Genomic DNA, 23224 nt, shown 5'->3' with positions numbered 1-23224 from the left:
AAAGTTATTGAAAATTATTTACAAAAAAGATAGTTCGGCAAATTGTTTTGATTTTGAAAAAAATCAATATCAAATATTGGGTGTGATTATTGAATAAACTCGAACTTATACTCGAAGTTTCGAGTTTAAGCTTATTCAATAATCGAACTGGAATTGAATGCATTTAGTTAATCGAATATATTTCGAGTTCAATTGGAATCTTGTACCAAGCATTTCCAATCAATTTCCAAAGTTCATCTCTACCTTTTGGCTTTCTATCTTTCAAGGAACCATCTACAAGTTTTCTGTAGGGTTAAAGTCTAGGCAAATCACACAATTAGAGGTTTTTCAAATTATCACTGTTGCAGTGTCTTTGGGTTGTTGTCTTTTTTTAATATTGTTGTAATGGACAGCTTGTCTTCTAAATAGCATTACACTTTATAATTTCAAAGTGCCTCGCTTTTATTTCAGGCAAAGTCCTTGATTCCAGTTTAAATACAAACATAAATATAGTAGTTCTAGGTTAAGATGATGCACCTAAACTAAAGTTCCACATAACAACCCTTATATCAAACGACAATAACTATCCATTTATCAATAAGTGACTATGAGTACCAGGATTTACTTAAACCAACCAAATTGTAAACCACAAAGTTTAAGACAGACATTTATGCTTCATCGCCTTGAGTCATTCAAATTAACGTTGTGACTCGACGTATTGTTGTTTAACGAGTTGTTTAATGAAAAAAAGTATGAGTTTAAACGTTGATTGTTTTTTTTGTCATCGAACTGAATTTTTGACATGTTTTAAATCTTTTGTCGTGAATGTTACTTAGAATAAAAACTTTTGGAAAAACATTAGATCTTTAAGAAACAAGCGACCAAAAATATATATGTTTTTTTAAGCCAAGAAAAAATTGAGTTTTGTAAGACTGTAAGATACATTTTGACCGTGAGTATTTAAATTTGGTCGGTTTTTTTTAGTGTTCTTAATACTGATATTATGACTAAACAGTTGACGGGTTGACAGGATAACCAAACGGTTGACGGGTTGATAAATTACTGTTTGTACTCACTATATTGTATGTTCTTTACGCGCATATTAAGTATACTCTATATTTTGTTTTACAGACTAGTAAAATAAAAGTAGAAGGAAAATATAAATATTTACAAAAGAGATCCTTAAGATGCTTTGCTTGAAACAGCTGCAGCCAGTATTCTAGATTTTACCTGATTGAATAGTTACATGTTCTATTACTAATGCTCCTCTTTATAAAACGGTGTTACGTTTGGGTTTATCTTGGGATTTGTCTTCTTTACTCAAAGGATGCTGGAAGGTTTTTAGCAATTTCTTTGATTTCATTCGTCGATTTTGAAACCAAGTTTTTATCTGCCGCTCAGTTAAGTTCAGGTGAGATGATAGCTGTAGCCTTCGTTCGCGAGAGATATAAGGCGTGCTCATGAATTCGCTTTCAAGTGCATGAATTTGTATGCGATTATAGGAGATTCGTTTTCTTTTTGCGTTACATGCTTCCCGGTTCCAATATTCCTCTAGGAATACAAATATGAAATTTTTCAAATATGAATTTCAAAAGAATTCTTGTAAGTTTTGTAAATCGTTTACATTTTTTTATTACTTTTTTATATATGAGATTCCTAAAATTGTGATTTTATGCGTTTTAGGAAAAAAGCGTGGTTCAAAGGTTACTTGCTCACAAAGCGTCATATTTTAAATCCCGACAGGGTTAATGTATTTTACGACAGCCGATAAGTTTTTCGGGAAAGGAAGCAATTTAAGAATATTTTATATATAACTGAAAATATTCCTAGATCCACCAAGGTAACCGTTTAGTTTAGTGTCGTATGTTACTATTTACGTTAACTTTAAAGTTATGTAAATACGGGTGTCAGAGCTAAGTTTTTAAGTTGTTAGAGTTCGGGTCACTTTTTATGTTAAGTTAGGACTTAGGCAATAATTCGTCTTAAACCCAGTCTAGAACCCATACATGGCTACAAGATGGTAGCCATGTATGGGTTCTAGACTCCTGAAGAAGTTTTTTTATTGGCTTCAAATTCTCTATTATTATTATAAGCATTTACGTAAAAAAAAGTTAAACATTTGTAGTACATTCTAAAAAATACGAAATATTTTTCTAAGTTTTCAGGATTTCTATTTGAAACAGCCGAAATCTAAAAATGCTTACGCTATCTTGGCCATGATTTACATTTTTAGCGCATGGTTATAATTTGAGTATTTTAACTTATACTGAAATTATAAGTTAAATACTCAAATTGCAACTGTAAATTATAAAAGTGGAAACTAAAAAATGCATTTTTTTATAAGTTCAACCTTCCATAAATCAAAATTTTAGTTGCAATTTTAATGTTAGACTCAATAAACGTGAAAATTTGAAATGTTAGATTCAATAAACGTGAAAATTTGAAATGTTAGATTCAATAAACTTGAAAGTTTTAAAGTGAAATTTTGTAACTTTAACTATTTTTGTTGTTGTATTTTTTGCGTGTTAAAAAAATTTTATTTAAAAATTTAATTATTTACAAAAAATACATAATAATCAGTTAAGCTTTTGTAAAAAAAAATTTGAGCTTTATTTTTCATCATTCCAACAAGTGGGCCCCAACAGGTGGACCCTAACAGGGTGACATACATGTGTGTATATGTGTATATATATCTGCGCGTCTGAAACAAATGTATCAATGCTAACACACATACTCACACACGCATGCAATAAACAAACAGGTACAATAAACAAACAGGTACAGAAACAGGAACAGGTACCGCAAAAAAAATTTCTAAGTAAAAAAAGTTTCGCACCTGCATTAAGTAAAACGCTTTCTGAGCAGCTGAGAAAATTAGTTCCATAGGGATTCATTGCTGCTGCTGATTCATTACTTAAACCAAATGTTGGGATATTTCTGACTAACGAATTTTTATAAAGCAATGGTTTGTTAAAGTTGTATTGTTGAGACGAAGGAATCATTCTTAAAGGAAGTTCAGTAAAATTCGGATAACTTTGCAATTCAATTAAAGGTTGTGACATAAGCGATTTTGGCGAATAAGTGTACGAATTTAACGATATTACGTTTAAATTCTCTTGTTGACAAAAAAAAATCTTTTGATCGCATCCAAAATCGTGTTGTTGTTGTTGTTGAAATAACGTCATTCCTTTTTTCGCCAGAAAAAATTGCTGTTCTTGCATTCGCTGGTGATTTAAAATACGATTTTGGATAATTTCGATATTAGAAGTATTCATTTATATTAGAAACTACAATTTTAAAAGTGTCAAAAATGTAGAAATATCTTGGAAAATGTTTTAGATTAATTAACATATCTTTGTGCGCTTCATGCCCGACCACGATTCTTAAATTCAGTTGCACGTTTTTTTTTATTAATCGCTAATTCCATTTGCGTTATTTTAATAATAGGTTGGTATTTTCACCTCATAGTTAAATTGGCAATTAACAATATATATATATATATATATATATATATATATATATATATATATATATATATATATATATATATATATATATATATATACATATATGTATGTATATATATGTATGTATGTATTTATATATATATATTTTAACAGAACTTTTATTGTCTGTAGATCAACATGCGTGTTCTACAGACGAAATGTAAAAAGCTATGAGAGATCTGGATGAGCAGAGATTTGGGACTAATTCTCTTACAACCTCATCTAAAAAATATATCTGATTAGTTACATATCGTTTCCACTTCTCCGAATTGTACAAAACGATATATATAGACACAATTGATGCAACTCATTGCGGTAGTACTAAGTTCTCAAAGGTTTTTGTTTTCAAGTTCTTTTAATGTTAGAAAAGCATTTCGAGAATAAAAGTAGTTCAGGATCCAAATTATGCTTCTTAATGATTTAATTTAGAGTATCAAAGAAAAGCAAGGAGAAATTATTTTCCCCATTAAAAATTTCAAGTGTATATTTTATCATTTTAGTAATAAAAAGTGCATTGACGTCTGAAGGATTTGAGGTTAACCAAGTAAAAATGCGTTAAAGCTGGAAAAAAATTTTAAGAGAATTTTTTTATAGCGTTATGTCGGAGTAAATGTTTTTTAGCATACTGAACTAGCAAGATACTTTCCACTATTTTTCGTTTATTTTTTTTCTTTTTCAATGCTAATATATTATGTTTAATCTTAAAATTGCACATAAAAGTTCCAGCTATAGTAGGAATCGTTAGGTATGCGTTTGTTAAAAAAAAATTTTGCAAGAATTAAAAGTCCCATACCTATATCAAGCTATACTATAGGAAGTGATCTTTTTGTCTTATTTTTCTGTCGCTTTTCTAAAAGGTTGACGGCAGTTTATGGTACAACATACATCAAGACAACAAATATTTGTGTTTAAATATAAAATAGATTGGAAGATGAATTAGTTAAGTAGGAAGGTTCCGTGTAAATTTTGGAAATTTTTAAAGAAAAATTCCGAAAATAAACATGCCGTGTCAACTTACCCTGTTGCCAGCTAGCGCCGGTTTCCCCTACCTAATAATTCTTCATATCCATTTATAAGCTGTGTAATCGTAATCCAGCAATTGTTAAAATAATAACGACATTGATAGCAACTATAGTTGTTAAATAATTGACAATATTATTATAAAACTATAACTTAGAACTTAAAACTTCATAATTAAAACTTAGGTTGGAAATAATTTCCATAGACGGAAATTTACAAAACAAGATTTTTATATAAAAGCTAAGTTGTTTCAACCACTGAAATAACTTAGTTTATATAAATCTTTTTTTTATGATTTCATCGAAGCAAAATAGTTTGTCGCTGATTCAATTCCCAAAAAAATAAACTCTTTTGAATCAAAAGCTAAAAAGTTTATAAACAGAACTGAAAAATAATTGATAATGAAGAGCACCTTAACCAAACTAAACCCTCACTACAAATAATCTAAAGAGAACTATAGCGCAAGGTTAGAGTTATTTTGTCCAATCTCCCATTTTAAAAGTTGGGAGAAAATGAGTTGTTAACTTTAGTACTTTTAAAAGGTATTTTATCTTTCAAATTTTTTCTAAATACTTAAAGTATAAATTATTTAAAGCATAAGTTATTATTTCTTTAAAAAGGAAAGCTAAAATTTTAAGTAATTTTTACTTTTAGAAAAAAATCAAAAACTTTTTCCCAACATTTAAAATGGGAGAACAAAATAGTTCTAACCGCGCGATGTGGTAAAATTTATATTAAATTATTTTATAAAAGTAAAAAAAGTACCTGTGAAAATACCAGTGAAAATGTCCGAATTGTCTTTTTGCAATATTTGGGTTAGATACACATTAGACAAAAACGTACAACTTAATTTTGAAGATATAGAATGTTTTATGGCAGGTGTTATTATATAATTAATGCATAAAAATCCATTCCGGGTAAAGTGGCATTTCCCCTAACCTAACCACTATTCGGTCGGTTTTGTGGGATATTGAAGTGGTAGGCATCTTTACCATCCCAGAACATCAAAAGATTTTGCAAAGGATCGAAAGACCTGTGGAACTCATTGATTCCTTGAAAAGAGCCATCTCGTTTCCTAAAAAAACAATGTTTCCCGAGTTTGTTTGGTCACCGGCAATGACAATGGCAACCTCATTTATTATTGGTGCATTGAAGCCGTCAGGACTCTGGCCAACATGCACTTTGTCAGCTCTGTTTATGATCTTGTAATTGTCAGTAGGTATTACTGGCTGACTTAAACAAACTCACATATGAGTTGTGAGTGTGGAGCATCTGTTAAAGCTGTTGCAGTAATTCTGCATTTGCATGAGGAAAGTTTGCATTGCGACCATGAAGTTCTTTTTGGTTATTGCCTTAAAAATTGAAGAAACTTGTTTTGCTGATTTGCTGCCAAAAATCAATTATAGTATTGTAGTTAAAAGTAGTAGTGCATAAATGACCATTGGTTTGAACGTACAGTAATCTGAAAGCAGGGTTGATTTGAATAAGAATTATTGGTCTAATACATTCCTTGTAAAAATACCTTTAAGTGCAAACTTAAGTGCAGATTGCTCCAAAAGTGTGGATTTGCATAAAGAACAAACAAACAGACAAACATTTAATTTTATTGTATAGATAACACTGTATCTCGCTGTTACTAAATAATAACAATGTAAAATTTTGTTATGAGATAATAAAACCTGCCATAAAACACTATATAAAAAATATAAAAACATAAAATCAAATGGAGAAAGAGACTCTTCACTAAAATATACTGCTTAAGTTTGTTACATACGATGGGAGTAAGTTTCGTATATATCTCATCAATTTTTATTAGAAAATTTGGAGCTGGCACTCTTGAATTGCACAAAAGATTTTGAATGAGATTTGTAAAAATACAAATTTCATTTAATAAAAAATTTGATAGCATGATGACTTAAATATGTTTATATTTAGTTCATAAGAGTGTTATTTCTCGACACAACATTACATAAATATGTTATTTACGGACCCTTTCAATATTATTTATGGACTCTTTAAGCATTATGGACTCTTTAAGCATTAACAATTGATATTTTGGCAAGTTTAACAACTTTAATCTCTAAATATACTCCTCGACCAGCTTGTGCTTCAGAGTCACCTTTAGTTGGATGAGCAAACCTTGGATAATCCTTAAGTTGAAAGTCATTGGAACAAAAACGATGAAACCAAAATTGATAAGAGAGTTTAGTAATATTACCAATTGGTTGGCATATATTGTCTTTGGCCTCCCCGCCGGAATGATCGAGCTGGAACTCTTATAAGATAGTGTCGATTATGGGGTTTCTGATTTGACAATTTATGTTAAGTGAATCACCTGTATTCGCTTATATTGAGTGGAAATTTATACTGCTGATGAAAATGTAATGTTGATGTGTTAAAACACAATGAATATTCTAGAAAATCCCATACTCTAATGAGACCCGTTTGTAAAGGCTCTAGTGCGAAAGAAATTTGTCCCAGTCAATAACTGTCATACAACTATTAAAAATAATTACTCAAGAAGCTACTATAGAGATTTGTTTCGCAGTGTAGTTCATCTGACTTTTGGAAACATATCCGAAAAGATAAGTGTCCAATATTCAGTATTTAGGGATCTGACGGCAGTTAGCAATACTGGAGAGAGCAGGGGAAAGCACAAAAATTAAAAAATTTAATCCCTACGAAGTAAAACATGATGGTAATGGAGTTATGATTTGGGGTAGGTAACTTCGAGCTTACCAATGGAATTAAAAGGAAAGAAGTATATATTGATATCTTGTAAAGAACTCTCCATGATTCAGATTGAAAACCATAGATTAATGATCCAGAATATCTCACAGGGATCATTAAATGAAATTAAATAAGACAGACTTGACCGGTCACCTCAATATCCCGATTTAAATATAAATATCTAAAGAACCCTCCAAATAATAAAGATGACCTGAAAGGGAATTTTGCAGAGACCTGCAACAACACGAGTTTTGAAGTCGATTAGTAGATTCGATGCTCTATCAAAAGTTTTAATATCGGTCCCTTACTTGTAGAGACCCTTGTGAATACATGCTGACCGTATAAATAACTTTTGAAGATTACTATCCACACCCACACATAGTTATGTATACATACAAGACAATTTTCCATTATTTACAAACGCATTTTAGAGAGGCTAACACTCAAAAAAATGGTAGAAAAATAGTTGTTTGATCAACTCATATAAACTGTGTAAGAGATATCAAGTGGTATCAAAGGAAGATCGGATAAAGTAAGAAAAACATACACAATAGAGATCTTTAGCACATGTACTCTTCAGAGAAAGATCCAAATGAAATTAAATAATTATTGACGAAATTTTAAATATAGAGACAAAACATATAGTCCTTTACAAAACAATCTTTTTATGCGAAAGAGCTGTTCATAAAGAATAGTTAGAATTTAGTTTAAATTGATTCAAACCAATGCAATCGAAAATAGTTAGAATATTGATTCAAATCAATATAAATTGACTAAATTCTGATAAAATTGCGAAAAAAAAAAAAAGACACCTTTAAATACATAGTAGATCATAATAAAAATATTGATAACGAAAAACCCTACGTGAATGCAAATTAAAACACAAGTATTACGTCTAATTTGCTTCTTCAACATTCGCATACATTAGAACAACTGGTATAATTAAACTGTCACAGCAAAGTATAAATCGACAGACAAGCATAATGCAACTTCAGTTGAATTCACTAATTTTTATGAAATAAAACCGTGTGGATAGCAAAGAAGTAATCTTTCAATAAAAATAAACTAATTCTAACATAGCTTTTGAAAAATCAAGAAACAAATGACTGAAAACACTGTCAAGGTTACCTCGATTACTAATTAAAAATATTTTTCTCCGTAATGCATTTGGGTAACCCATATTCTTTTTTACAATATGGAAACATAACACACACGAGAAACATTCGAAACAAATCGCGAGAACAAATATCAAAAACCAAAAACATAAGATTTACACGTGGCAAACATTGACTGTCAACTGGAAAACAACTTAACAAATGAATTACAAAATTTTAATCAATAAAATGGCTGACTGTCAAATACTGAAGTAAAACGTTATTGAAATTTTTTAAAGAACTATTAAAGATAATTCAAAGATTTTAAGGATTTTATAAAGGAAATAAAAAACTGGAAAAAAAAAAAAAAAAAAAAAAAAGAGAGAGACCCTTGCGTCAACCATTGATAACTTAAATAACAAAAACATACAATGAACACCACGAAATAGAATTAAATTTTTTTAATTGAAACTTCTTTGAAGCAAATCTTTCCAAACAGGGTTTTCAAATATCTCTATTAAACTTAAAACTTACATAGGAAAAGTAAAATCCAAAATAAACAAAATCGTAAACTCCAACTGAAGTAGCCTGTCTGTCCTTTAGAGTATTCCTTTTTTTTTTTATAAAATAAATATCTCCTCGTGTATGAAATAAAATTTCAAGTAGAAAATTTCGTATATAAAAACATTGCAGCGAAAAGGTTTTTGGTTTTAACGCTAACGAGTTAAAAACGTTAAAAAAAAGTAGAAACGAGACCCACTTGTCGCTCCAACTGTGGAGAGTATGATTCTAGTCAGGACTCTTGTTATTTAAAAAATAGCGTCACTTTTTTTATAGCAATTATTTAAACAAAAATTAATTAAAAAATGCCATCTTCTACTAACTTCTTCAATAAATATGTCTTGTATTTACAAATGTTCGTTGTCCAATAAAAATATATTATTTTATAAATAGTATCCAACAGATTTGACAAAAAATTTGACAAAACAATGGAGCCTTTTAGTTAATAAGTAGTTCATACGACAAAATTTCAAAAGACAACGGACAAATTACTAAGCACACATACTAACACAATGAGCTTAAGACAAACGGACACTTGGGGAATGAAGAACGGCAACAAAACAACAAGGAACCTGAATTGGCTTCAGTGTTTCTTCTAGAAATTCACTGCTACACCATATTTAAAAAATACAACATGAGATAATCAGTTTAAACTAAAGAATCTTTTTAGAACATCGCACATACACCAAAGGACAGACAGGTTCACTCACAGATGGAATTGAACGTAACATGTAAAATAACATTTAGAGATCAAGCAACCATGTGCTAAATTACAAACCCGTTTACACACGCTATTTAACAGTATAAAATCACGAATATTTGGATTTTTCCAAATTTCACTTCAAAAAGTAACAGCCAGCGTCACTTGGACAAAAGCTCAGTCTAAATAGGAAAATAGGTTCACGAGTAAAGTCTAAATCAGATTGCTTACAAACTTTTAACTATTTAGTAAAAAGTATTTTTGACTAAAATGTGTCTCATATTAAGTAATGTATTTCCAGCAACATAGAAAGAACAGATGTATTTTCCTTTGAGTAACTTACTAATAATTATTGTTATCCAGAGGATATTTACGTAGCATAGGGTTTTTTATCTTTAGGTCTCTTTAATTGAACTTTTAATCGCTTTGAACCAATACTAAAACCATGCATTGCATTTATTGCATTTGTAGCACTGAGAGGGTTATCATAGCTAACGAAACCTAACCATGAAAAAAGAAAAAAAAGCATGACTATTGACTTAGTCAACAACTTAAAAAAAAAAAAAAATTATAAATGCAACAAACACAAAATATAATAGAATATTCGGCACACTAATAAATTTACCTTCAGGGCAATAAAATCTTTATTACCCTGAAGGTAAAGTCACAATCATACTTTTTTTTATAGGAATGCAAAAAAAAATTAAAAGAATTCACATTTAATTTAAAAGCTTGTCTTCAAAGTTTTTTATACCCATAACTAATTTAGAAAAGGACATAGTTTTAATTATCACTGGCAAAACCACAAAGAATTCTATAAGAATCTTTAGAAATGAAAGTTTAAAAAAAAAAATAAAATAAAAAAAAAAAAGGACTTCAAATACATCCGGGATGATATATTATTTGGCACATGAGTTTTAAAAATATCCATTTGTTAGAAGAAATAACTTTGATAATTCTTTAATATTTAAGCATTTAAGTAGAATTATTAAGCACAGAATAAACTTACCAAAACATTTGCTAAGTAATGTGGGTTTATCTATAAACACTTTGGCACTTATAACATTTCCAAATGGCATAAATGTTTGCATTAGATCAGCATCTGAAAATTCTTGTGGTAAATGATAAATAAATAGATTGGCACCATCAGGACCTGAAAACAATATTTACTTTAGAATAACAGCAACAAAAATTAGAAATCATCACTTCCATATAAACAAAAAAACAAAAATAAAAAGATATAAAATTGTTTAAAAAACAAGTTTAAAAGATCAGCAAAGTATTATTCGTAGAAACAAAAAACAAACCTGTAATGAAGTTATCTGTATAACTTTATCATTATATTTATGTATTTTGGTTTTGAATGAGAAGGAAGCCTTTATAGTTTGTGTCAAAAACAATGCCAAAGATGTCTTTTAAAAGTAAAATTTTATATAGCCAGTAAGTTCTACATTATCTATAGATTTAGTTATGTTCTTAGCATATAATTGATATACAAAATAAATATGGCCCTAGTATTGAGGTTTGTAGTACTCTATTTTATAAGTGCTGATACTCTTTATTTACTATACACTAAAAATTTTTCAACACCTTTACATATTTTGTTTTTTATACAGATAATTTGAAGTAAATACTTGTATGCAAAATAGCCATTTTAGCTAATTTACCTGGAATACAAACAAGACCACTTAACAATGTATCTAAAGTTTCAGGTAGATTTGTTGTGCATGATTTGCTCTTTACAAGACTATGCTGCTCTTTGTCATTGTTTTTTGTCAATGTTTTATATTTTTAACATTAAAGTGATATTCTCTTTTTACAAGCCTGATATTTTGTCTTAATTGCCAGATGTTTGAAAATATAAGGATGTCTTTTATCATTTTCTGGCAATTTATTCAGATTCAGATTATCTAAATCCTTAAATATTTGCATGTTGGCACAGTTAAAACTTAAGAATTTTATTTGAGTATAATTCTTAATTTTTTCTAAATTCTTTGATTAAGTTAATTTAGTTCTTTTATAAATATAATTGTTTTAAAAAAGTTTTTTATGAAAATTAAAAAACTGTAGGGAAATGAAAACAAACAAACAAACAAAAAAATCAAGGAAAACCTAACACAATATTGAATGACATTTTACAGCCTAACATTCTCATACTTAAATCATAAATCTAAAGAAATCTACTAGAAGTTTCTTATCTAAATATACATTCACAAATATCAAACCTTCTTTCTGTGGTTGCTTTGTTTGTTGATGCTGTATAACATTTTGATAAGCGTTAGGAAAAGCAGCTAAAAAACAAATAAATAAAAAAATAAAATATTAGCACAGATTGAATAAAATGTTAAAAATGAAAAAAATTAACCCTTACTGTGTGCATTTCACCTGGAAACAAACTTTACAAAACTTAATACACACAACAAAATGATAGGAACTACATAATACAAAAACGTTACTGCTTATCACATGATTGAGTCACTTGCAAAATGCTAAAAAACAAGTCAATATGTAACACACAAAACAAAAAACAGAAATGCAACAATAAAAAATTGTGCCTAGCAGAATTCATGATGTTTTCAGTGCATTTGGAAATGAAACTTTCAAAAAATTACTGACAGACTTTTTTAAAAATTAATGAGAGTAGAATACAATTCAAATAAATAATTGTTAGAGAGTAACAGATCAACACATTTAAAATCAAAAGATTAAGAGTTCCAATCAAAAACATTTAAAACGCAACTTGCTTATTATGTATCTTTCTTTTTAAAAAGTCTTTATCATAATTACCCTGCTTGACAGTTTGCAAAGATAGTCAGATAATTTCTCGATAGACCAACAAATTTGCTCAAAAGTATGAAACAAAACAACTGTTTATTTTAAAAACCATTTAGCAGGAAACAAACCTTTTATGCAAAATAACTAAATAACAATAACTTATATTTTTTAGGCTTGAATAAGTGAATCAAGCTTGGAATTTCAAGTTGTACTCCAGTATGGTTTCAAGGCATGTATTGACCTGTCTTTCAAATGTGATTTTTAAATGGGTTTTAGGATAAGAGGAGAAATAAAAATGTTAATGAGTGTATAAAAACTCTTCTCTGCTACAACATCTGTTAGTAAAAATTTTTGGAAATATATATTCCCTATAGGCAAACATAAAGTCAGTCAATAATAAGAACAAATCTAATCATAGTGAAAAACAAAATAAACTCTGTTAATTGGAACCCCCACTCTTTTAAAAAGTATTAAATAACTTTTTTTTTATTGACAGGACAGGAAAATCAAAGTAACTTTCAAAATAAAAAAACAATTAAAACTCAAATCTAATTATGTTTTTCATCAAAAGCTGCTAAGCTGACAATTTCTTATTATTTCAATTACTTTAACATAAACAATGACATAACACCAGCACAACTGATCAAATGTATATTAAAACATAAACATGCTTTTAGAAATCATGATATTTTAATGCGAAAAAGTTACAAAGGTTTTGAAAAATAAACGAATATCACGAAGTATTATTAGTTTAGCTGAACTTCTTGAAATTTTACAAAAAACTTTTTTTAATTTTAAAATTAAATTAGAAAAACACAAATGAGTACATAAATGCTCTTATTCACTTTACATTCACACATACCTAAAAAATATTTCTTAAAGGAAATCCAAGAAAAAAAAAAAAAAAGAAATTTAAGAAAATTGGGAGTGGTTTTAATTGTTATAAAGTAACAATAAATTTTAACTTTCTATCTGATTTCCTTCAAGCTGTAAAATGCCAAGAAGTTGCAGACAAACAGAACAATAATTGTATTTTTAAATACATTTGATAAGGCTGTTCTGGCGTTGTCCAAGACAACAACAGCCTTACCCACGTAATTCTGAAGACCAGAATATGCTTGTTGCATAGTATCAGAGCTTACTGAAGCAGGTACCGTGCTAGAGGGATAAGCCTGCCCAGTTGAAGTATAAGACTGACCAGTAGAAGAATAACCACTGGAAGAATAAGATTGTCCACTAGAAGAGTAAGATTGCCCACCTGCAAGACTGGACATGTTTGTTAATCCTCCACCAAGTTGAGTCATACCTAAACAAATAAAATGAGTTCTACAATTCCAAAAACTTCCTAAATAGACGAAAATAACTTTTTAACTTTTAATGTAAGGTTTTATTAGTGTTGAACCCAATATCAAGCAAGATGATATGAATGAATAATGATAATGAATGAATAATATAATGAATGCAAGGTGATATCAAATAATAACTTAAAAATGTTCTACTTGAAATTTTTAAAGATTAAAGACTTTTTTTTTTTGTAATACAAAGCTTCAAAAAATAAATATAGTATTATTTTATAACAAAATTTATACCTGTTAAGTTTGAAGGAAGATTTGCCATACCCAAGCCACCATTTATACTTGAGGCAGCTGAATGAGCTGCAGAATAGCTATTGGAAGATAACTGCTGAGCAGTTCCAGGAGTACTAAACAGTGAAGAGTTATATTGTTGCATTTGTTGGGGTGCTTGCTGAAGTGAAGTTGAGTTTTGAGTTTGATTTGTAGCCATAGCAGCAACAATAGCACCCATTGCACCAGGTACTGTACTAAGTCCAGGATTATTCATTAACTGTGCCATTTGCTGTGAGCTGGCTGGAAGCGCTAACTGGGCAAGTAACTTTAAATATAAACAATAATTGAAACTCAGCTTTACTGTACAGAATAAAATTAAAATTCTTGCTTGAAATTTAAAATAATTTAACTTTACAAATACTTCACAAAATATATCAAGACTTTTACAAAGGCCATAATTTGTTAATATCTTACAAATATTTCTAAATATGAATAAGATAGATATCCCTATCACCACATAACCACTAATTAATTAACTAACTAGAGATATAATCAAATTTGAAGATGTCCCTGTTGGTAAGGGTAGAAGAACAAAAAGATTTTCCTAATTTAATTTAACTTTCTTTATCAGTACGCTTTATAGAGGTTTATATTGCTATTACTTAAAAATCTTTTGAAAATCAAGAAACATTTTATTGCAATTTTGAACAACTAAATTGAATTGAACCTAAGTTGTAAGTTTTTACTTTTTGGTACCACTGGTGTTTTGTTAATGGTAATAAGTTTAAAAATTAGAACTTCATGGTGAATAGTAATTAACAATGAAATTTTAATTTTTAAACTTAATTATTTATTGTAGCAAACTGATAAAATAAAACATTAAAAAATATATATATTGTTTTTAAATTCTTGCTTATAAGTTTCATTCAGAAACTCATTCACAGACTTAAACAATTTCAAAGAGTGAAATCAATTTTTAAAAACTACTTTTGGCTAAATAAAGAACGTGATTTGCAGCTAGCCTGTAAATTATTACTGACCCAGCCTGGATTGGTCATAAGTATACTTACATTTACTATCTGGAAAGTACAACAGATGGCATATTTCAAAACATTTATTCTTAATTAAAGTACTGTTTGTAATCGCTCCTAGATGTTTCACTTTCTTTCTAGATTAGGATGTTGATCATATACTTATTTAACAGCTAATATGTTGAGATTTCTTACTAATCAAAATTTATTCAAAACTTTCAACACTTGAATTTTGACTGTTGGTCAATCAAATAAAGTATTTTAAACCAAAAACATTGCGGCATTTTTGCCAAATTTAGCTAAGCTATATATAGAAACCTAAGAACCTACTTGTTGGTAATATGCATGTTGCAAAGATGCAGTGTTATTTAGAAGACTTCCATTACACTGACCCATTGTCATTCCTAGCCCTACAAGGTTTGTGGCCATGGATTGCATACGTTTTTGAATTTTTTCCCTTTCTGTGTCAGCAATTTTTACAACTACTGGTGATGAACAATTCTGAAAAAATATTAATTGAATAAAATTTGACTCCATGCATATACATAAATACAGATTTTCTGTTAGTAAAGAAACAACCCCGAATGTTTCTTTTAATATGCTAAACTAATATGTTTTGATATAGTAAACTAATGGCTGGGATGTTCCAAGAGTTAGGCATGCCTATTGGCTCTAAAGTGTGCAAAATTTATAATTTTAATCACAAGCATTAAGTAGTATGTTGCATGCTTGTAATTTCAAAAATTCATTTTTTAAATATTTTTTAAACATTATTTCAAATGTTATCAACAATCAAAAATGAAATTCTAGTTAAACATATCAGGCCATCCATCTGGCCTGATAGATTGCTAAAGAAGCCACCAGATGGATTCCTGGAAAGAGACATGTCTCATATAGATTAGTGATAATTTAAGGATTTATCTGTAGTCAGCAAGAGGCTGACTTTCCTGCAAACACAACACAGCAAATTTCTCAGCTTCTTTCATCATTACTTAGCTGTTATTAAAAATTATCGCTAATTTTTCAGCTGTCATGAACTATTGATGGGTATGCTTGTTGGAATCTTTTAAAGAACAAAATATCAGGAGTTGAATACATGGTTGATTTGTTTGCAAATTTGCAATGGTTTCTGGGATAGTAAATAGTAAGTTTCAACTAAGTATGTAGTTAAATAAGCAAATTTTTCAGAATAAAAAAATACTGCAAAATGAAGATGCTAAATTTTAAATGAATCATGCAACTATGCTTGGATTTCATCAAACTTGGACAATTGACCATATTTTTGATTTAACTGAACATTATTAAATGAGTACAACATAGCATTTGCTGTCATAATGCTGATAAATTTCATTTAACCTCAACTATTTATTTTATAACTCATTTGAAATAAGTATCTCATTTCCAAGAGTACTCTTACAAAGTACTGTTTTTTCACATGGTGGCCATGCTGAATGTTTGAATACTTTAAAGATATTTTGCACTGTATTTTTATCAAAAGGAACATTACTTAGGGGTTGTCCTATTTAACAACTAAAAACTTTATTTTTGGCTACCACCATTTTATTTATATATATATATATATATATATATATATATATATATATATATATATATATATATATATATATATATATATATATATATATATATATATATATATATATATATATGTATAAAATTGAGGATTAGTACTAAAACAAACCTCCATTGTCTGTGAATTATGCATGGCTTTTATAGCACTTTGGGCTTGTAAACGAGTACTGTATTTTATAAAAGCACACCCTGAAAAAAGATTAATAAAAAGCTTAATTTATAACATAGGTCAATGATGAAAAAAAATTCCTGTTTTGTTTGGTGTGCTGATTCCAAAAAATGTCAATAAAAAGGTTGAATTACCCACCAATTATTCACATTTTCAAAATAATTTTATTATTCAAAATTGAAAAAAAAACAACTAAAACAAAAACAAAAAAAACACTTTTAATCACTCAAATGTTATTAGGTTGGCAATAAATTCTAATAAACAAATAAAAAGGTAATAAATTCTAGTAAAACAAAAAAAATTATTCAGACAACTTTTCTTTTTTTTTTTTTCTTTTGCAACATTGAAGTTTCTGGACATAACCCTAGATGCAGCAATTTCTATCCTAACCTAACTTCAGCTGATTGGTCAGTAAAAAATGGACCAGACATTCCTGTTACTAAGCCACCTTAGTCTATTGATGACACTTTAAAGTCCAGTTCCAATTTTAATGAAAGTCAACCAAGTACTGATGAGTTCCAAGGTTTTCCAGAAAATTAAGTTGTTTACATAAGCTGAGTTAAATGATTCAGTGAGAGATTTGGGTTTGAATAAGGAAAAAGCAGAATTGTTTAGTTCTAGACTGAATAATATGTGAGTTGTGACTAAGTTTTGGAAAATTGGAAGTTTGTGAAAGCACCCGATTTATCTTAACCAATATGATAGATAAGCTCAAACTCTTGATTGCCTGATGAGCCTTAAAGTCTACTTCTTGCACAACCATCTTAACATTTTTTCGTAAAAACTTGAGGGAACAGTTTCCTCAGGACATAAAAGAGATTGAGAAATGACAGGGACAGCGGAATATCAACATGATGGGTGATTGTTGGTCACTTCACAGAGAACAGCAAAATGTATCACATTAGAGAAAATACTATACAAGAAACTTTACAGAGAAAAAGGAAATACAAAAAATTAGCACCTAAAATACTTGTGTCATAGTAATTTATTATTATCATAAGTTAAAAGTTGTAAGTCAGTAAAAAAAAATTATAACTTTTTAATTTTTATGTAATAAGTTTTCCCCATTTTGAAATACAGAATTGATGTCATGTGAGAGAATTGTGGGTAACAAAAAAAAAAGCCTGATCAAATACAGTTTTAGCACCCAAAAATACCGGATATATTGGTTTAGAATGTTTTGCAAACATTTTTTGTTGACCTGCATAATTAACTGCACATGAAAAATATACATGAAAAATATATCTTGAAAAACATTTAACGTGAAACTATTCTAAAATCACTTTCAAGTAGTATAACACAAAAAAACAACTTTAGATGGAATAACTACTGCAAATATCATTTATCAACTACTTTCTTAACCTAAATTTGATACCAACATAATCCCTAAAGATAATAGTTTCTACTGGTTTTTTCAACCGCTGTAGTTACACTAGATGAATTTCTTCCAGATATAATGATCTGCATATCATTCTTTATTTTAAAGAAAGTTTAATACGATTGATAACTTGGTCTAAGTAACAAATTTAAGCTGGTGTCAAAGTTTTAAACATTCATATAACTATGATTAACTGAATTTGCATGATAAAAAAGAAATAACTAAATGTAATTTTTTGAAAGACTAGATAAAGAAAAAAATTACTAGATAAAGTTTTATCTGAAGAGAATAAAAACAAGTAAAATAAAAGAAAATCAATTAGAAAAAAAAAAAAAAAAAAATCGCAAGTATTGCACTAAGTATTTTGTTCATAAATTTTGCAAAATATTATATTTTGTATTTATTTAAAAATCTGTCTTTGTTTGAAGATTTGAATCTCTAATGCACAGAATGATTACTTTTTTCAAATGGTTTTTTTCAATTAAGGTTCTTCTTTATATTAGTTGCAGCATAGGCAAACACATTATAAAAATGGTCTGCGCATTCTTTTAAATTTTTGACTAGATAATTTATCTAACTTAAAAAAATAATAAGGTCTGCACATTCTCTTAAATTTTTGACTAGTAATTTGTCTAACTTAAAGACAAGTAATTAGGATGTAAGTTTGTTCATACCTTTACTACTACCATCAGGATTTCTTAGTATAGTCAATTCTTCTATTGATCCATAAGGAGAAAACATTACACGCAAATCATCTTCATTTAGTTTTTTAGATAGCATACCAATGAAAAGTTTACGATCTTCAGTTTTTATCTCTGACTCAGCTGGTTTAACTTGCATTTTGTTTACACTCTAAATATTAAAAAATTCATAGGAAAAATAAACAGCTTAACATTTCATGCACAACTCTACTAATGCATATTGAGCACAAAAGCATTTCTATTTTTTTACTTTAACAACTTAAAAATACAAGAAAAGATAATGCAAAGCTTTTTTAATTCTAACAGTTAAGTTCTGCATCTATCAAACATATTCTAATTAATTCAAAACAAGATCAACATAATAGTGATTGAAAATTTTATTTAAAAAAAACAAACTAAGCATGGACACTTGATGTTACTATCCATTCATTTCTGTCTTTTTGCATCCATTAATTCTCCTTCTAGTACCCAAGTTTTTCTAATAGACATAGTTCAACAGATTTTTTGGTAAATCTTTTAAACAAAAGCTTAAATAGAACTGTAAAATCTGCTAATTTCCATAAAATCTGGTTAAGAATTTTAATGTAAAATTATTGCAGGTTTACTTAAATTTATTTCTATTAGGCAGCATCATATTCCTAAAAATGAGAAAAACTTTTCAATTTTTGAACCCTTGAGAAGGGTCTTATACAATATTGTTTTTGTTGAGATTTATTTTAGGTTTCGCTTTGAGTTTTTTTGCTAAATGGGAAATTAAAAGGGATATTCTCAAAGAATTAACATTGAATAAACTCACATAACTACAATTATAATGTAATTTCTAATACCATAATTATAAGATATACTTGTTAATTACAGTTATTTCACCCACTATCTTTTAAGTATGTTGGAAGATGTCATTCATAACAATAAATATAAATATAGCTTCTTCTATAGTGCTCATCAAGATTTCCTAGATTGCCAAGAATAGAAAGTTAATTGAATATTAATTGCTAAAAATTAAATTCAAGTGAGTGATTTTATACTAAAAGTAAAATTTTAATTTAGGAGCTTGATTTAGATTGGTTTCATTTTTTGTAAGTAATAAGATTCTTGATAACAATAAAAATTTATCAATAAACAAGTTTAAAAGGAACTTGTTTATTGATAAATTTTGTTCACTAATGTTTCTGATTGCCAGTGTTACTATATATATATATATATATATATATATATATATATATATATATATATATATATATATATATACCAATTTATTTGGTTTTATTTATCTCTTTTTTAATACCTTGGAAAAATTTTAAAAATATATGAAATAGTGATTGGCCTTGTTGGTTTTAAAATTAAAAAACATTTGAAAATAGAATCAACTGATCAATTTAACTGGGACATTTTTCCTGTTCTACAGTGAATTCTTGATAAGATTAAAAAATTCTCATTTATTGATAAATAACAGGAAAATTGAACTTAACTATTACTGTTGTTTTACAAACTGTTCTACAGATGTAGAACAAACATAGGAGTTTTTTACCAAGATAAAGAAGATGTAATAAATGCAGAAATAACTTAGTTTTAACTTAAGTAACTTTTAAGGTTCTATTAAAAAAAGGCACATGTTGAGACTATTTTGGGATTTAAAACATTTTCAAGTAAAAGAAATAAACCTAAAGAAGTGATTAGTCAAGTGCACCTTTGACCAAAAGATTACATAAAAAATGTTACTTAGGTGAACTTGATTACAAAATGGATTATCAAACAAGAATCGCCATTTAGAAGTGTTAAAAGCCAAATTTTCTATGAAATCATTCAGTATGTTAAAAAGTGAAGATACAATCCGATTTCTGAAGAAAAAAAAAATGTCTTATTCATTATTACCTAAGATGTATGAACATTAGACAGATTGAAGAAAATGTTTAACAAGGACAAATAAACTATAGATGTGATAGGCTTTATAACTGACATCAAAAAGTGACATTGTTTTTCAATCATAAACTTGTCATTACATCAATAAGGACTTTGAGCTTAAGAGGCTTCTAATAAGTATAAAATCTTTTAACAAAAAAACATACAGAAGGACTAATTGCAAAGAATATTGATGCATTGGTTAAGGATTGAAAAATACCAGATAAAGTAAATAAACGGTGTACAACTGATAGTATTGATCATCAAGTTCACTTGGCTGTCACACAATCACTGGAGGGAGTTTCAGAACAGATGAATATTTCAAAGAAACTGAACAGTTTAATTGGACATTTTAACCATTCTGCAAAAGCTACAAGTATATTAAAAGAAATAGCAATTAAATAGAACTGTGATTGTACAACTCTAGTTTTGTGTGCACCAACATAATGGATTTGACTCAGATTTGATATAGTTGCAATCAGTTCTAGACCTTTAATTTTGTATTAAATAAATGCATTTGCAGTACTCCAACACCCCAAATAATTTAAAATTTGTTACATGATATATATTTACTTTATATACATATATACTTTAAAACTCAATATAGTCATTATTGTTGGCTGACAAGGGGTTTTTATAAGTGTCTTTGTCACAATTATTAAAAGCAATTTATGTGATGTAATAATAATTAATTTTTTCAAATATCTGCTTTGTTTTAAGGTTAACGATACATAATGGTTACATTGGATTATGTGAAACACCAATAAAACAGTGTTTAAAGTTTAATCAAGTAACTTTAAATCAAATAATCACATGAAAACTCAACATTTTTGAATATCAAAAAATCACATGTAAGTTCAAACTGAAAACCATAGTATTAATATTTTTAAAGCCATTTTTAAAAAAAGCTAATAGTTTTCAAATTTTTTAAAAGTTAAAATTAAAAAAAAAGAAAAAACAATTAAAAAACATTTCTGAAATGAGCACATTTTAATTCAATTAATAGAATTAAAAAAAGGCATCCAATGCATAACAAAAACTAAGGAAATCAAAACTTGATTTTAAAAAAAGTCCTACCCCAGGGAGAGTCCTTTTTTCATGTAGTTCATTTTGAGCTCTAATTGCAGCTTCTTTCTCATAGAAAACAAGAAAAGCACACCCTAAACAAATGAAAATAGGAAAATCTATAAATATATCATACTTGCATAAGCATCAATAAATTTCCTTTTGTTTTGTTAGCTAAAATTGTGAAGAAAAAAATCAGCTTTCATTAACATAACATTAAGAATAAAGTCTTAAAAAAAAACTTGCTGAATAGGTTACACAAATCTTTGTGTAGAAATAATTCCTTCAGATTGGAACCAGCATGTTTGCTATTATTTTAATAATAGATTCCAAAATTCAGAATTTTATTTTTGTTTTAAATCTAAAGGTGCATAAAATCAGTAGAACAAGTGAATTTGATAAAAATTTTCTGGTTAACAGTTGTAAATATAGTAAATTCTTGCTAAAGTTCATAAAACTCAGTCTATATATAATCATAACCCTATAGGGAAACTTTACTTAATAATATCTTGTTTATTTTTTCTATGAATTTTTCCCAAGCAAGAACTTGGAAAAAATTCATAGGAAAAAATTAATTATCTATAGTTTTAATATTTGCACCATATTTCAACCCAACTTTAAAAAAAATTTATACTAATAATATGAAAATTATAAGGAAGACACCACTATATCTAATGTAAGTATTTGAGATGTTAGCTTTTTATGTTATTTAGAAAAACCTTTTTGCTGTAGTTATACCTTTATGTTGTCCGGTGTATTTGTCATATAGTATTGAAAGTTCATGAATTTCACCATATGGTTCTAATATTGGACGAAGTTCTTTTTCTGTCCAATTTCGAGGCACTTGGCCGATGAACAATTTACAAGCTTCAGGTTCCCTACCAACATGGTTGTGGTTTAACATGGATACACCGTTGGTAGTCATTTTACTAGAATATTATAGAACATAAAAAACAAAAATAATAATTTGAGAGAACATATAGAACACAGCGATATGAGCACTTCACAGACTCAAAAATTTGTATCCGAAATATTTTTCTGGCTGAGTAATGCAAATTACATAAAACCTAGCACTACTAGCAGTTACTACACGCCATCTATTGCAGAGGTAAGATATTAAAAGATTTAAAGTGGTTTTCTGAAAATGATTCTTTTTACCGGAACACGATTTTTATCTCCCTTATAATCTGCCACAACCTTGGAGAAATTTTGGAGGTTTGGTGTCAAGATGTATAAATAACAAAAGTTAGCTTTGATTAACAGTGATGGCTTAACATATAGGATGAATGTGTCGATTTAATTTTTTTTTAATAGAAGAAAAAAAAAATTTTATTAGAGGTAGGGATAGAGTTTAATACTTCCTTGTTTTAATTTTTTTTTGCGTTTAGTGAGAAAAGATGCTTTTAAACTAGTTATTCGACAAGACTTGTAGACTATCCTCGGCTTTACGGTGAC

At 28.2% G+C, this 23224-nt stretch overlaps 2 protein-coding genes across 5 annotated transcripts; both read right to left on the bottom strand.

The window, feature by feature from the left end:
• Positions 1 to 1138: 1138 nt before the first annotated feature.
• On the bottom strand, positions 1139 to 3254 carry LOC149892268 (uncharacterized). The gene is made up of 2 exons (XM_090077283.1): positions 2816 to 3254; positions 1139 to 1530 (listed from the first exon to the last, which is right to left on the bottom strand). The coding sequence occupies exons 1-2, from the start codon at positions 3252 to 3254 to the stop codon at positions 1250 to 1252; spliced, it is 720 nt and encodes a 239-aa protein (XP_089933409.1). The 3' UTR covers positions 1139 to 1249.
• Positions 3255 to 9201: 5947 nt separating this feature from the next.
• On the bottom strand, positions 9202 to 22871 carry LOC145201586 (CUGBP Elav-like family member 2). Of its 4 annotated transcripts, none has more exons than XM_090077276.1 (11): positions 22508 to 22871; positions 21782 to 21864; positions 18779 to 18956; positions 16667 to 16746; positions 15295 to 15465; positions 13955 to 14258; positions 13456 to 13671; positions 11816 to 11881; positions 10600 to 10743; positions 9934 to 10091; positions 9202 to 9772 (listed from the first exon to the last, which is right to left on the bottom strand). In XM_090077276.1, exons 1-10 carry the CDS (start codon positions 22692 to 22694, stop codon positions 9961 to 9963), a joined length of 1560 nt encoding a protein of 519 aa, XP_089933402.1. In that variant the 5' UTR covers positions 22695 to 22871; the 3' UTR covers positions 9202 to 9772; positions 9934 to 9960. The 4 variants fall into 4 exon arrangements, with proteins under 4 accessions (XP_089933402.1, XP_089933404.1, XP_089933403.1 ...); XM_090077278.1 differs by having other exon boundaries at positions 13624 to 13671; XM_090077277.1 differs by having other exon boundaries at positions 13955 to 14246.
• Positions 22872 to 23224: the final 353 nt, after the last annotated feature.

The sequence above is a fragment of the Hydra viridissima genome, unplaced genomic scaffold (genome assembly GCF_058129835.1).
Source record: "Hydra viridissima isolate aposymbiotic clone 2 unplaced genomic scaffold, HvirCarnegie_v1 scaffold_2, whole genome shotgun sequence".
NCBI lineage: Eukaryota > Metazoa > Cnidaria > Hydrozoa > Anthoathecata > Hydridae > Hydra > Hydra viridissima.
Note: the sequence above shows the minus strand (reverse complement) of the source record. Positions and strands in the feature narration are given on the sequence as shown.